Genomic DNA, 14,831 nt, shown 5'->3' with positions numbered 1-14,831 from the left:
GGGAGTGCCAGATAAACCAATAGTTGCCAGTCTATGGAGGAGGATGGAGTGAGAGATGGTGTCAAAAGCTGCACTCAGGTCTAGAAGGATGAGGATGGATAAAAGTCCGGAATCTGCTGCCATCAGGAGGTCGTTGGTTATTTAAAGTAGAGCGGTTTCTGTGCTGTGGTGGCGACGGAAACCAGATTGAAATTGCTCAAAGAGGCTGTTATTGGAGAGATGAGAGTGGATTTGAGAAACAACTGTTTTTTCCAGAATTTTTGAGAGAAATGGCAGATTAGAAATGGGACGAAGGTTATTGAAGTTATTGGGGTCAGAACCAGGTTTTTTGAGAATTGGAGTTATTGCAGCAGATTTCAGCGGCGATGGAACAGAACCAGAGGTGAGGGAGGAGTGGATGATGTCAGTGATCAGAGGTGACGGGGAGGGGAGGCAGGCTGTGATCAGAGGGGTTGGAAGAGGGTCAAGTTGACAGGTGGATGATTTTGAATTTCTGATTAATTCGCAAATTTCAGCAGACGAGGGAAGGTGGAAATGAGAGAGTGGCTGAGAGAAGGAAACGAAGTGATCAGAGGGAGATAAACTGGAGGAGGTGTCAGAGGTCAGTTGCTGGTGGATATTATCGATTTTTGCAGTGAAGAAGTTCATAAGTGAATTGCAGTAGCTGCTGGAATAAAAGTGAGGGGGGAAGGTATCTGGAGGGCGCAAGGAGTTATTAATAAGAGAAAACAAAGTCCGGGTGTTCCCGTCTCCTGCTCTGATGAGACCTGCATAGTATTGTGATTTGGCTGCGTTGATGGAGTCCTTGTAGTGACGAACATGGTGATGGTACATCTCCTTATGAATAGTTAAACCAGTCTTATTGCAGATGCGTTCCAGTCATCGGCCTTTGGCTTTGAGGAGGCGAAGTTGGGGTGTAAACCAGGGAGCAGAGTGACTGAAGAATACAGTTCTAGTTTTTATGGGGGCAAATGAATCCAGCAAAGTATGGAGACTGTTATTGTAGTGGGAAATCAGTTCATCAGTAGTAGAGGTGGTGCTGATGGTGGGGAGTGCTTTAATGTCCAAGGTCAGAGAAGTTGGATTAATGTCCTTGATGTTACGAAATGTCATTATACGTGAAGGTTTGGTGGTGGAGATTATCAAATTTAAATTAAATGAGCAAAACAGATGGTTGGAGATGGGGAGATATGAAGAAGAGCAGTTAGAGGGGGAAACACCAGAGCAACAGACCAGGTCAAGGACATGACCTTTGGAATGGGTGGGGAAATGAATATGTTGTTGAAAGCCAAAACTGTCCAGGCATGATGAGAAGTCCATAGTGAGAGAGTGATTTGTATTGTCCATGTGAATATTAAAATCACCGAGCAGAATGACATTGGGGGAAAGAAATTTAAGATGAGGAGCAGGAGCAGGACTGTGAGGAGCTACTTCAGAGCGTCAGACAGCGAAACTGCTGCCTGTGATGGATGTAAAATAAAAACAAAAACTTAAAAGAAATTTTTTAAAAACCTAGTAAAAAAAGTATCGGTATCGGTATTGGTATCGGCGATACTGGCCCAGTATTTACTTGGTATCGGATCGATACCAAAATTCGGAGTATCGCACACCTCTACTAAAGATGGCGTCTGGTGACTCTGTTTGACTGGTGAGTGGAGCTCCCGCCCCCAGGGTCTGTTTGGCCAATCAGATGGTGATCTGGGTCCTCCCGCCTCTGCTCTGGGGAGGAGCCTCACGAGCGCCCTCGTGAGGTGGGCGGTGGCATTGCACCCTTATCTGGTTTTCTTGCGCTGTGAGGAGAGATGAGCGGCCATTACCTGAGGGTTTCTTTGTTCTGAGCACATGGTGGAGGAGATGGGCAGCCATTTTGAGGCTCTGTGGACCATCACGGTGCTGGCCTCCTGCTGGGGGAAGAAGTTTCTCTCCTTTGTTCTAGAGAGCTTCAAAGTCTGCTGTGTCTCTGTCACAGCAGGGGTCATGTCTCCTCTGTGAAGGGGGACAGTATTCGCAGACAACATGACTCCGGGTCATGTCTTGAAGGGCCTGTGGCCTGCTGACCAGGCCTGGGTCCTTCACATCAATATTTCCATTAATGCGTCCCCAACAACAGAGTCCTCAGAGGACGCTGGTTAGAGTGACTGTAGAGACTCAGAGGACTCGGGGACCACATGGCTGTTTGAGTAGAACCCGGGGAGGACGGGGTGAGTCCCGGGTCAGGTGACGAGGTGGGACCCCCTGCTGGCAGTCTGGTCACATGTGCTGCTGTCATGTGATTGGCCAGTGAGATTTTCAGCGTGTTATATTTGATTCTCCGTCAGTGGAAAGTAGAAAGTAGATCATCTGAACGCTGCCATGTCATGTCTTGTGGAGAGATGAAGAGTTCCATCTCTTTGAGTTGACTCCTGGCTAAGCCCCGCCCCCCAGTTACTGTGTCTCAGCTGACTGCATGTTTCCAGCTGTCAGTGGAAACCAGACGGCGCCCAGCCACCTAGCTTACTGGATCAGCTAGCATAGCAGCAGTGGCTAACGTCAGTGCTGGTCAGGTGAGCTAGTTGTGTGGCGGCTGGCGGTCTGCGATGGATCTGTTCTGATCAGATGTCCCAGATTGTTCCAGACGTGGACAGACGGAGACCTGCTGCCGTCCTCCACAGGAGGCGGGTCAAGGGTTCCTGTGGCTTTGGGATCTACCCCATTCCCACTGCAGCCAGTGGGCCGACCCGTGTTTTCGACCCGCTAACAATCAGCTTCTAGACTCCTTTCCCGCCTGCAGACCCGGGTCTCACTGCCTGCAGACTCGGGGAGCGTAGCCACGCTAACGTCGCCACGGTTTTGTCGCCATGCGAACGTAGCCACGCTAACGTAGCCATGCTAACGTAGCCAGGCTAGCATAGGCATGCTAACGTAGCCACGCGAGTGTAGCCATGCGAATGTAGCCAGGCTAGCGTGGGCACGCTAACGTAGCCACGCGAGCGTAGCCACACTATTGTAGCCACGCTAACGTAGCCATGCTGACGTAGCCACGCTAATGTAGCCACAATACGGCGACGTCATCACATAAATTACCGCGTCGACCCGAGCCTGCCTGTCACCCTCCGTTTGGCCCCGCCCACTGAAAGCCGGTGGCAGCGACCCGGTAAAACCCGGGTCGGTTGCAGGGTGGGGCGACCGGGTCTAGATGCTGATTGAACCCTTTGTCTCTGCCCTGAGGACCCGGGTGTCAGCGGGTGCAAACGGGGTTTCTGCCGGTGTGGGCGGGGCTTAGAGTCCACCCTAGGTTACTTCATGATCATCTCATTTGCATTTTTGCATCCTGAATGACTGAAATGTTCCATAATTTGCATTTAGGGGCGGGGCTTAGGCAGAGGCCCCCTGGACAGCTGGACTCTTTGCCGAAGACGGTTTCTCCGGCGGTCGGTTTGTGACGGTGTCTCTCGTCTCTCAGTCCGTCCCTCCGTCCCGCAGCCCCCCCCTCCTCTCTCGCTCCCTGTCCACATGTCCGTCATCCCTCCTTCCTGGAAGCTCCTCCCCCTGCTGCAGCCAGACCTCGGCCCTCTGTTCTCCAACTCCAGCCCCTTCTCCTTCTCCCAGAGCGTCTTCCTGCTGCCCCCCCCCGGCCGGACCCCCCGGCCGGGCCTGCGGGCCTCGTTCGGTCCCTACTCGGCCACACAGGTAAGAGGGGGGCGGACCGGGACCCGGCCGAGCCCGGGCGGTCGGCCTCGCTCCACCGCTCCGGCTCTCTCTCCACAGGTGGTGCCGGACCCCTCCACCCCCTCCTCGGCCCCCCCGGCTGCCTTCCTGCTGTCGGAGCATGTGGAGAGAGAGGGGGCCGAAGGGGGGCGGCAGGGCTTCAGGGTCAGGGTCCTGTTCCACAGACCGGGTCCCACCACGTCCTGCGTCACGCTGCACGCCTTCAGGGAGACGGAGGAGCGCCGGGCGTCCTGCGTCCCTCAGGTGAGGTCCCCGAGGACCCGGTGGTCCCAGTCCCCGGTGGTCCCCGGCCGTCCCCCGTGGTCCCAGTCCCCAGTCCGTCCCCCGGTGGTCCCAGTCCCCGGCGGTCCCAGTCCCCGGTCCGTCCCCCGGTGGTCCCAGTCCCCGGCGGTCCCAGTCCCCGGTCCGTCCCCCGGTGGTCCCAGTCCCCGGCGGTCCCAGTCCCCGGTCCGTCCCCCAGTGGTCCCAGTCCCCGGTGGTCCCAGTCCCCGGGCCGTCCCCCGGTGGTCCCAGTCCCCGGCGGTCCCAGTCCCCGGTCCGTCCCCCAGTGGTCCCAGTCCCCGGTGGTCCCAGTCCCCGGGCCGTCCCCCGGTGGTCCCAGTCCCCGGTGGTCCCAGTCCCCGGTCCGTCCCCCGGCGGTCCGTCCCCCGGTGGTCCCAGTCCCCGGTCCGTCCCCCGGCGGTCCGTCCCCTGGCGGTCCGTCCCCCAGCGGTCCAAGTCCCCGGCCCGTCCCCTGGCGGTCCGTGCCCCGGCGGTCCATCCCCCGGCGGTCCGTCCCCCGGTGGTCCCAGTCCCCGGTCTGTCCCCCGGCGGTCCGTCCCCCGGCGGTCCCAGTCCCCAGTCCGTCCCCCAGCGGTCCGTCCCCCGGCGGTCCGTCCCCCGGCGGTCCCAGTCCCCGGTCCGTCCCCCGGCGGTCCGTCCCCCGGCGGTCCCAGTCCCCGGTCCGTCCCCCGGCGGTCCGTCCCCCGGCGGTCCGTCCCCCGGCGGTCCGTCCCCCGGTGGTCCCAGTCCCCGGTGGTCCCAGTCCCCGGCGGTCCGTCCCCCGGCGGTCCCAGTCCCCGGTCCGTCCCCCGGCAGTCCGTCCCCCGGCGGTCCCAGTCCCCGGTCCGTCCCCCGGCGGTCCGTCCCCCGGCGGTCCGTCCCCCGGCGGTCCGTCCCCCGGTGGTCCCAGTCCCCGGTGGTCCCAGTCCCCGGTGGTCCGTCCCCTGGTGGTCCGTCCCCTGGTGGTCCGCCCCCCGTGGCGCTCACCCCTCCCCCGCTCTGGTTCCAGCCCCCGCTGGGACTCTGCCTGGCGTCCCTGGCTCTGCCGGCAGCCTGGTTTGAGGACCGGCCCCCCACCCAGCTGCGCCGGGATTTGGACCAGTGGTACCGCAGCGTCCGCCCGGGCCGCCGGATGCAGAAAAGGGGACGGCGTCACCGTGGCAACCGAGCAGCTTCTCCCACACGGTGAGGCTTCGTGCTTTAGAGTCACTGAACAGATCCAGAACACGGCACGGATCCCGGCCGAGTCTCTCAAGTGCCAAGAAAAGGATCTGTGAGAACTGATGTGGTTCGGTTCGGGTCACAGGAGTCGGACTGACGCAGTGATCCTGGTCCTGCAGCCCAGACGCTGCAGGACTTCAGAGGACAGCAGGGCTTCCGCTGGAAAAAAAATGGCACCGGACAGCGTGACCGGCAGGTTTTCAATTTACCGGACAAGTGCTGGATTTCCCGGTCAAATTTTACCGGGTGGGGGTGGGGGGGTGGGGGGGCGGGGGGGGGGGGGGGGTGGGAGGGTCTTTTCATAGGGCCCCGCCTTCGCCTGTCAAATTTCGTGTGGACTACATTTGCCCAAAGATCAGGACATGTATACAAAGTCTGCTCACCTGTAAAGCCAGCCTGTCAGAACAATCTCTTCCTGTTACTAAGTGGGGAGTATTCTCAACAGATGTAAACTTTGTCGCTCTGCGTGACAAAGTGATTTAAAAACTGAAATAATTTGGTCCTACAGACATTTGTTCTGTCTTTACAGTAAAGTTGTAACAGCCTGAGTGGACTGTGAACAGGAAGAAGCTCCGCCCCCTCCTGCTCTCAGCTGTTCTGTTTAGTAGAAAAGTCTTGAAGCTTCGCCTGTTTCCACGTGTCTCCTGTGTTGTTACTATTGCAACAACACATCATCAGTAGGGTAAAACTAACCTGTCTCACGACGGTCTAATCCCAGCTCACGTTCAGTCGGAGTAATGAAACGCTGCTACAAGTTTAGTTCCACCTGAAAAAAACCAAGTTTTTCCCTCATGGACCAGACTGGTTCATGAAAGATAACATTCGGGGTTTTATTGGGGTTTTTTTTAAAAATGAAATGAGGTGGAAATGGCCTTTTTGAATTCAATTTTTGCTTGGAGGGAAGATTGAAATAAAAATTGAGCTTGGAGGGAAGATTTGTCACCGGACATTTTGACCGGTGGTGTTAAAATATGTCGGACTTCTGCAGATTTTACTGGTCAAAGTCCGGTAATTACCAGATAACGGAGACCCTGGAGGACAGGTCTTCATCGTGTGACGTCTGGATTTATCTGTTCTTCAGGGACCATCGGGGTGAGGACGGGGACGCCCCCATCAAGGCTCCACGGGCCCTCCGGTACCAGAGCCCCCCCAAAAACCAGGTCCAGCTTTACTCCTCCTCCTGGGACTCCGGGGCCGCCCTCAAGCCGGCAGCAGCAGGGTACGTCTTTCCATGGAGGACACTGTCCTGTCTGTCCCCTGGAGGCGGAGCCGGCTCTCTGAGGTGAATTGCATTTCACCAGAATGTGAGAAAATGAGAACAGCTGGACCAGAAGAGGGCAGAGCCAAACCTGCATAAACACCAAACAGGAAGTTCACTAAACTGTGGAGCGCGGAGAATTATAGCTTTTCCTGTGAATACTCTGTGTCTGGTAAAGACAGGACAGGATGGTCCAGCTGAGTCTCAGGGACCAGCTCAGAGGAGGCCCAGTTCGGACCCCTGTTTCACTCGGATTACAATCAGGTCGGCACCAATCCAAGTCGGCCCCGCCCAGCTCGGCACCGCCCCGGGATACGGTCAAGTCGGCACCTAGTGAAGTCGGTACCTAGCCAAGTTGGCCTCACGGGGGTGGGGGGGCTTGGGGAGGGGGGCGGCTGGTCAAACCAGATGCCTGCATTATAACTTTATTCTGATGTTCTCCACCCCTGAAGTTTGGTCAGCCAGTACAATTAATTTATTTTTATCCAGTCAGTGGAAACCTGGGAGACTGAGGCTGCAGGACCGACTCATCACTCGCTGTGGCTCCAAGACAGGAAGCTGGACCGGGCTGGACTTCACAACCACAGCACAATACTTTACTGCATCATGCTTCTGCTGCGTTGTTCATTTCTGATCAACATTGTTCGTTTATCAATCATTATTCTTTAACAATCATTTTCATTTGCAAAGCATGTATTTTGTTGTAAATGTTGTTTGCCCGCCATCTAGTGGGCGTCAACAGTAATAGCAACTGGGACTGTGTCATGCTTAGTCCTGTGACACATTTTTAATTTTCCCTCCTGATTTCAATGATTTCAATTGTTTATGTAATTTTATTTGCAGCTGTGCAATACACATTCAAATTAATGTTTAATAAGAAAATATAAAAACTATCAATTAAAAAAAACCCCAAATATGCACGAGATTATGCACATAACCTTTGACCCGACTCTTCCGTTTTTGGCTAGTGAGGCAAGTTTTGTTAGCTTGGTAGCTTGCAAGGTGAACGGTGCGGAGATGGAGCACTTTGTTTTTCAAAAACGTCCACGGATGGACAAAAAAACTTCTGACGGTGGGGAAACAAGTCAGTTACCATGATAATCCAGAGATCCAGGACCAGAACAGGACCAGCAGCAACCTGGCACTGCTGGCAGTAACCTCAGACAGAACCCGAGCCTTGGACCAGGAAAAGACCATAGCTGTACAACAGGATCATTGTTTTGTTTTGAAGACATCAGCAGGTAAGAATGTGTTTTTGTGGCGGCAGTGTTGATTAAATGTATCATGAGGATATTGCATTTATTTTGAGGTCTTGTTTATTTATCAGAATCAGAATAGCCTTTATTGTCATCGCAACAAGTTACCAAAGTTACAAGTTACAACGAAATTACTTGGGTTTTAAAGACGCCCAGGCAGCCAATTACGGCGCTCCGTCTTGAAAAAGAAACAGAGTTAAAAAAACTCAGACAGAAATTGGGGGGGGGGGGGGGATACGTCAGTTCAGATCTCGGTTCCAAAAGGGAGTCGTGATTAGAAGTGACAGACCAAAAAAAAGCCAACCTGCACAAACACAGCGAGACACGTGAGACAAGCTGCTGTCAGACCAACGGATCAGCGGTCGCAGCTATAGCATCAGCAACACGGCTTCACTACTCGGGGGCAGCAGAGAGGTGTGGTGGAGACGCTGAGAGTGGGGAGGGAGTGTGTGTGGCTCATCGGTCCAGGCAGTGTGTGTGGTTTGGCCCGCCTCCCCTCTGCGCTCCAGCTCGGATGGTCGCTGCTGGACGGCCTTGAACGAAGCCGTCCAGAGGTGAAGCTGGGTTGCAGCTGGGAGAGAGAGAGAGGGAAGGTAGAGAGAGCAATCAATCAGGAGAAGTTTAGTCTTCCAGGGTTCCAGACACGATCAGAAGGTTCTTGTTTTGGTGGAAGGAGCCATTGGACCTTCCTCTGCTGGTTCTCCTCTTTCAGACAGAAGCTGGTTTAACCCTCTCGGTGCTGGGGACGTCCAACTCGCGTCTCAATCGTCCATAACCCAAATTGTCCAGCTTTCGAGAGAGTTCGCACCAACGGTCAGCCTCAGCTTTTGCCCCTTGATTTGAAAAGACCGTCCTCCTTGGACGTCTTTTGTGGCGGCGGTCTTCTTAATCCTCCAGAGGGTCAGGTCGCGGCACCGGCCAATCAGCAGCAGGCGATCATCATGAATCTGAAAATGTAATCATCCACAATGACCTGGACGGACAGGGGCTCCAGGCATGTGACCCCCTCCACTCCCCCCCGGGCGTCCATCACATACCCAGCATGCCGAGCCCCGTCCGGACCGGCAGTGCTCCTCTGCTCTTTGTTGAAAAACTCATATCAATTGCGTAGAGAGACCAGCTGATCAGCTCTGTGGTTGATATTTGGTTTGTTCGTAAAACCAAGTGGAGTGATTCCTCCAGTCAAACGGACGAGGCAGAGAGCAGCAGCAGAGGGAGGGAGGAGCTAACAGGGACGACAGAAACAGCGTCCGCCTCCTCCCAGAGCCAGCAAAAGATTTATGGGATATATATTCTGCATGTGATGTAAGAAGGTCTGTTGCTTTCTAAGCTGCATGTTACTTAGAATGTGGTGGATTTTCTAACCAGAGCTGTAGTGTGCATGCGTGAAGTGCAGCGCTTTGGCGGCGCTGCTCCATGCTGTTGCTTATTTCTTCAGTTTTGTATTAAAGATTAGATGAATTTAGCATTTTAATTTAGAACCTTTAAATGGTGCTGAATGGGTGTTAAATATGTTTGTAAACTATTTTGTGCATCATGGTTGTTGAGATGGCATTAAATATCATTTCATCGTGACTTTAAAAGCTCCATCAGCGGTTGGGTCAGCACCTCGTCGCACCTGCAATAAAAACATAGCCTGGCGCCGGCCTGCGCAGCCAGCACGAAAAAACTGTGCAAATCGACTTCACTCGGTGCCGACTTGACTGCATCGCGGGGGCGGGGCCGAGTTGGGCGGTCCCGACTTGGATCGGTACCGACTTGACTGCATCCCAAGAACTTAAAGTCCCTCATCCATGATAAGATGTCCACAGTAGACCTGGCCCTGCTGGACGCCCCTCCAGTGTGAGGAGTCCGGATCTGGGGACTGATATGACTGAAGACCAGGTCTCTGTATGTCAATCAATCAATCAATCAATTTATTTTTGTATAGCCCAGTATCACAACAACAGTTGCCTCAGAGGGCTTCAAGATGTTACATTGGTCGGTAAAAGTAAAAACAGTGAATAAGCATAATGGTAATATGTCAATATTTACAGTAACGAGACAAAACGAAGCAACCACCGCCTTAGACCCTCACATCCGGCAAGAAAAAACTCCAGAAACCCAGTGGGAAAAGAAGAAATCTTGGGGAGAACCACAGTATGGAGGGATCCCTCTCCCAGGGACGGACAGCTTTGGCAACAGCTAGCATGAGACAATAAGAAGTAAAGCCTAGGACTATGTTGAGGACAGTCCGTTGGACGGTCCAGCACAAGAACCACGGATCCCAGCAGTAGAACCGAAGCCAGTCCACGGGCAGGACCGACAGGAGTGTCCTCCCGGTCTGGACGGAGCTTGTTCATAGGCCCTCGTAATAGTGGAGTCAGCAACTGAAACTGGAGAAGACTCCCCCTCGAAGGGGGGGACAGCAGGTGAAAAGCAATGAACGGACTAAAGGGAAGAACATTCAGACATTAGAGGACAGGGCTCAGTGCACCGTACTTCCCACAGCATTCTAGCTCCTAGGGCAGCTTTGTGGATACTTAACTGTTTAAACTGTATGTGCAATACACTAGATCCTCCACAGGAGGCACTGCAGCAACAGACCCGGTCCTGCAGCAACAGACCCGGTCCTGCAGCAACAGACCCGGTCCTGCAGCAACAGACCCGGTCCTACAGCAACAGACCCGGTCCTGCAGCAACAGACCCGGTCCTGCAGCAACAGACCCGGTCCTGCAGCAACAGACCCGGTCCTACAGCAACAGACCCGGGTCCTGCAGCAACAGACCCGGTCCTGCAGCAACAGACCCGGTCCTGCAGCAACAGACCCGGTCCTACAGCAACAGACCCGGTCCTGCAGCAACGCAAACCACCAGCAGACCATCTACACCTGTTCTGGTCTGGTTCTGAACGGTCTCTGCTCTGGTCTGGTTCTGAAAGTCTCTGTTCTGGTCTGGTTCTGAACATCTCTGTTCTGGTCTGGTTCTGAGCGAAGGTCTTCAGCAGAGGATGGATCTCTTCCGGCTCTCTTTGAATCCTGTGATCCTGTGAAACTCTGACACTTCAGATCCCCTTAAGCCTCTCATATCAGTGTTTCACTCATTCATCCTTCTCAGTGGATCCGTCTGCTCCGTCTGACCCACAGCAGGTGGATCCATCAGGTTTCACTGGATCATCCCGAGCGGATTCCGGTCTCCCTCCAGGTTCCTGAAACATTAAAGGTTGAAAACATCTGTTGACTCAGCAGGACTGAAGAATCCCCAGCCCAGAGCGAGCGAGTGAGCGAGTGAGGGAGCGAGTGAGCGAGTGAGTGAGTGACTTAGTGAGTGAGAGAGTAAGCGAGTGAGTGAGCGAGCGAGTGAGTGAGCGAGCGAGTGAACGAGTGAGTGAGCGAGTCAGTGAGTGAGTGTGTGATTGAGTGAGCGAGTGAGTGAGCGAGTGAGTGAGCGAGAGTTTGGGGTGAGTGAGTGAGTGAGTGAGCGAGCGAGTGAGTGAGCGAGTGAGTGAGTGAGTGAGGGAGCGAGTGAACGAGTGAGTGAGCGATTCAGTGAGTGAGTGTGTGATTGAGTGAGTGAGTGAGTGAGCGAAAGTGTGAGTGAGCGAGCGAGCGAGCGAGCGAGCGAGTGAGTAAGTGAGAGAGGGAGCGAGTGAGTGGGCGAGCGAGTGAGTGAGCGAGCGAGCGAGTGAGTGAGCGAGCGAGTGAGTGAGAGTGTGAGTGTGTGATTGAGCGAGTGAGCGAGTGAGTGAGTGAGTGAGCGAGAGTGTGAGTGTGTGATTGAGTGAGTGAGCGAGCGAGCGAGTGAGTGAGCGAGCGAGTGAGTGAGTGAGTGAGCGAGAGTGTGAGTGTGTGATTGAGCGAGTGAGTGAGTGAGCGAGCGAGTGAGTGAGTGAGTGAGCGAGAGTGTGAGTGTGTGATTGAGCGAGTGAGTGAGTGAGCGAGTGAGCGAGTGAGTGAGTGAGTGGAGCACAGTGTTTCCAGGGCAGGTTGGGATGTTTGTTCTTTTGTTTGTTGTTTTGCTGTTTCAGTGTCTTTTTTTCTTTCTTTCTTTCTTTCTTTCTTTCTTTCTTTCTTTCTTTCTTTCTTTCCTTGCTGTTGTGTCTTTCTCGTTTTTCTTCCTTCTTCCAGCCTTTAGTGCAGCCCTGTTGCAGCTCTCAGGACAGATTGTCATATCGACAGAAATGAGCCTCGTTCTTTTTGTTCTCACCTCACTGAAAAGAGAAAAGCAGAAGCTTCATAGTAAACATTAATAAATGTGTTTTACTTCTGTTTAGCCTGGATTGAAAGAACAGATTAGAAAGAGAAGACATGGGAGCTGTGTCTTTTCAGATGTGTGCAGGATGGACCGGCTCAGTCCCAGAACCAGCTCTTCTATATCAGAGCCGTGGGTCTGAGGGAGAACCCGCAGAACCAGACCCCCTCTCAGGAACCAGAGGACACCTGTCTGGGTGGGCGGGACGGGGAGGAGCTGGACGTGGACTCCCACGTCGTGGTTCGCTATCACAAAGGTCCGGTCCTGATCGGACAGCCTGTCAAAGTGTCTGTGAGTCTCAGAGCCAACTTCTCAGCCCACTTGGTGGTTATCAGGTAACCCCGCCTCTCAGACGCTCGCCTGCCGTGTTGCTCACCTGCCGCCTGAGCTCCGGCGCCCTGCTCTGTGTCTGCAGGCTCAGGGTGAAGAAGGGCTCGGTGTCCATGGTGGCCCAAAGGACCCCGACTGAGCTGTGGGCCGTGACCCTGGAGAGGAGCCAGGGGTCCAAGCATGACGTGGTGTCCGTCTTCTGCCACAAACGCCGGCCGGCGGCGGCGCTGCACGAGTAGGTCGCTCTTCATCTCAGCTCGAATCCCCGTGAACGCCACAGAGCGCCAGGGTTCAGGAAACCATCTGGGCTTCCAGCAGAATGAAAACCAGACTGAGTTCAGGACGCAGCAGTTTCACCACTTCACAAACTTTGCAGATGTCGTTGATGTACAGAATAAACAGCTGAGGTCCCAACACTGAGCCCTGAGGAACTCCACACACAGTGTCCAGAGGTTCAGAGTGACGGTCTCCCTCAAACAGCTTCCTGTTCTCCAAGCCGCTTCCCAGCAGCTCAGTGCTCTGACGCCGCGGTTCCCCTTTACTGCTTTGAATGTCATGATTTACCGCAGCAGATGTTTTTTAAACGATAGAAACCCCGGCTGTGAGCTCTTTTATTGTCTGCAGAATTTGTGGTTTCCTCAGTCAGTGCAGTGAGGCTGTTGACCTTCTGAATCCACACGGACTATCTGAGCTGTTTGTCTATGAATTGTTGGAATCTGCTATCAAAGGTTTTCTGGAGGATTTCAGTGTAGGAGAGAAGCAGGACTGTAGTTTGTGAAGTGGCGTCTGTCGCCGTTCTTCTCCAGAGGTTTGATTTTGGCTGTTTGGAAATTGCCTGTTTGAAATGACGTATTAAAAATACGGTTGTTGAAATTAGTGCAATAATTATGAGTTCATTCAAATTCCTACAAACAACACTAATTTATTTGAACATCTGCATGTTTTGTGACCCTCGTCTCGCACCGTAGTTTGAGAAACGGAGGTCCGTGATGTGACACTGCCCAGTCCTGTACAGTCGGTGGCGCTCTGCACCCCAAAGCTGTTTGTGATCCACCAAAACAAAAGAAGAAGGAGATGCTGTTTGGAAAAATCAGGCATAATATGCTGTGGCCCCTCCACAAGATGGCCGCCACGTCGGCACGTCGCCTCCAGGCCGCCGCGGCGTGAAGAAGCAGAGACGATCTGCTCTTCCTGACTCCTCCCCTTTCTGCTGCTCCGGGATCCAGGAGATCCGGCAGTCTGGGCGGAGAAATGTTGGAAGACTGGGAATATGGCTGGTTTGACGCTGCGTGGTCCACATGTCCTCCAGGCTGTCCTTCAGTCTGTCCTCCAGTCTGTCCTCCAGGCTGTCCAGTCTGTCCTCCAGTCTGTCCTCCAGTCTGTCCTCCAGTCTGTCCTCCAGTCTGTCCTCCAGGCTGTCCTTCAGTCTGTCCTCCAGTCTGTCCTCCAGTATGTCCCCCAGCCTGTCCTCCAGTCTGTCCTCCAGGCTGTCCTTCAGTCTGTCCTCCAGTATGTCCCCCAGCCTGTCCTCCAGTCTGTCCTCCAGTCTGTCCTCCAGGCTGTCCTTCAGTCTGTCCTCCAGTCTGTCCTCCAGTATGTCCCCCAGTCTGTCCTCCAGGCTGTCCTTCAGTCTGTCCTCCAGTCTGTCCTCCAGTATGTCCCCCAGTCTGTCCTCCAGTCTGTCCTCCAGTCTGTCCTCCAGGCTGTCCTTCAGTCTGTCCTCCAGTCTGTCCTCCAGTATGTCCCCCAGCCTGTCCTCCAGTCTGTCCTCCAGTCTGTCCTCCAGGCTGTCCTTCAGTCTGGCCTCCAGTCTGTCCTCCAGTATGTCCCCCAGCCTGTCCTCCAGTCTGTCCTCCAGGCTGTCCAGTCTGTCCTCCAGTCTGTCCTCCAGTCTGTCCCCCAGCCTGTCCTCCAGTCTGTCCTCCAGGCTGTCCAGTCTATCCTCCAGTCTGTCCTCCAGTCTGTCCTCCAGTCTGTCCTCCAGGCTGTCCTCCAGTCTGTCCTCCAGTATGTCCCCCAGTCTGTCCTCCAGCCTGTCCTCCAGTCTGTCCTCCAGGCTGTCCTCCAGGCTGTCCTCCAGGCTGCAGGAGGTTTGAGGACACTCCTCTGGACAGGATCTGGTGTTGATCTGTGGAAGCAACAGTAATCATGTGTTCACACTGCTGTGTTGATGAGAGGATGAAGAACTTGAACATTTTCCCTTTAATGTACATTTAGAGTCGACTTATCGAGAGTTAAAGCTCGGGTCGGCAATCTTCGAAAACTAGCATGTAGCATGAATGTAGCATCTCCCAAGGCTCCGCCCAGCTCCCACCCCATTGGAGGAGCTCCCGTTGGGAGCGAACGCACTGGACGCGGGAGCGCTGCACGCACGGAGTTTGTGATCGCCTCCAATGTTATGAACCTTTCTGACTGCCGCACACAACGTGCATAGCAGCGCAGCGCGCCGCTCCCTTCCTTCTATTTTTCACACGAGCCGCGAGCGGCGAGAGCGCCTTGGCAACGCGCTCTGAACCAGCCAGTGCACGCCACTGAAATGTACGAAGGGGGCTGGTAGAACGGCGAAGG

General features: G+C 54.3%; 1 protein-coding gene across 1 annotated transcript in view; it reads left to right on the top strand.

Annotated features, from left to right (window-relative positions):
• Positions 1-1,842: 1,842 nt before the first annotated feature.
• Positions 1,843-14,831, top strand: part of tmem132a (transmembrane protein 132A) — a gene marked incomplete at its 3' end in the record, with an annotated part of 21,542 nt that continues 8,553 nt past the window's right edge. The window contains exons 1-7 of the mRNA XM_030095209.1: positions 1,843-1,947; positions 3,463-3,669; positions 3,748-3,951; positions 4,979-5,154; positions 6,272-6,409; positions 12,011-12,268; positions 12,349-12,498. Coding sequence (XP_029951069.1) covers positions 1,843-1,947; positions 3,463-3,669; positions 3,748-3,951; positions 4,979-5,154; positions 6,272-6,409; positions 12,011-12,268; positions 12,349-12,498 — 1,238 coding nt within the window. The remainder of the gene's footprint in view (positions 1,948-3,462; positions 3,670-3,747; positions 3,952-4,978; positions 5,155-6,271; positions 6,410-12,010; positions 12,269-12,348; positions 12,499-14,831) is intronic.

This window comes from Salarias fasciatus, chromosome 6, assembly GCF_902148845.1.
Source record: "Salarias fasciatus chromosome 6, fSalaFa1.1, whole genome shotgun sequence".
Classification (NCBI taxonomy): Eukaryota; Metazoa; Chordata; class Actinopteri; order Blenniiformes; family Blenniidae; genus Salarias; species Salarias fasciatus.
The sequence above is the reverse complement of the archived record's forward strand: the minus strand, read 5'-3'. Positions and strand labels throughout refer to the sequence as shown.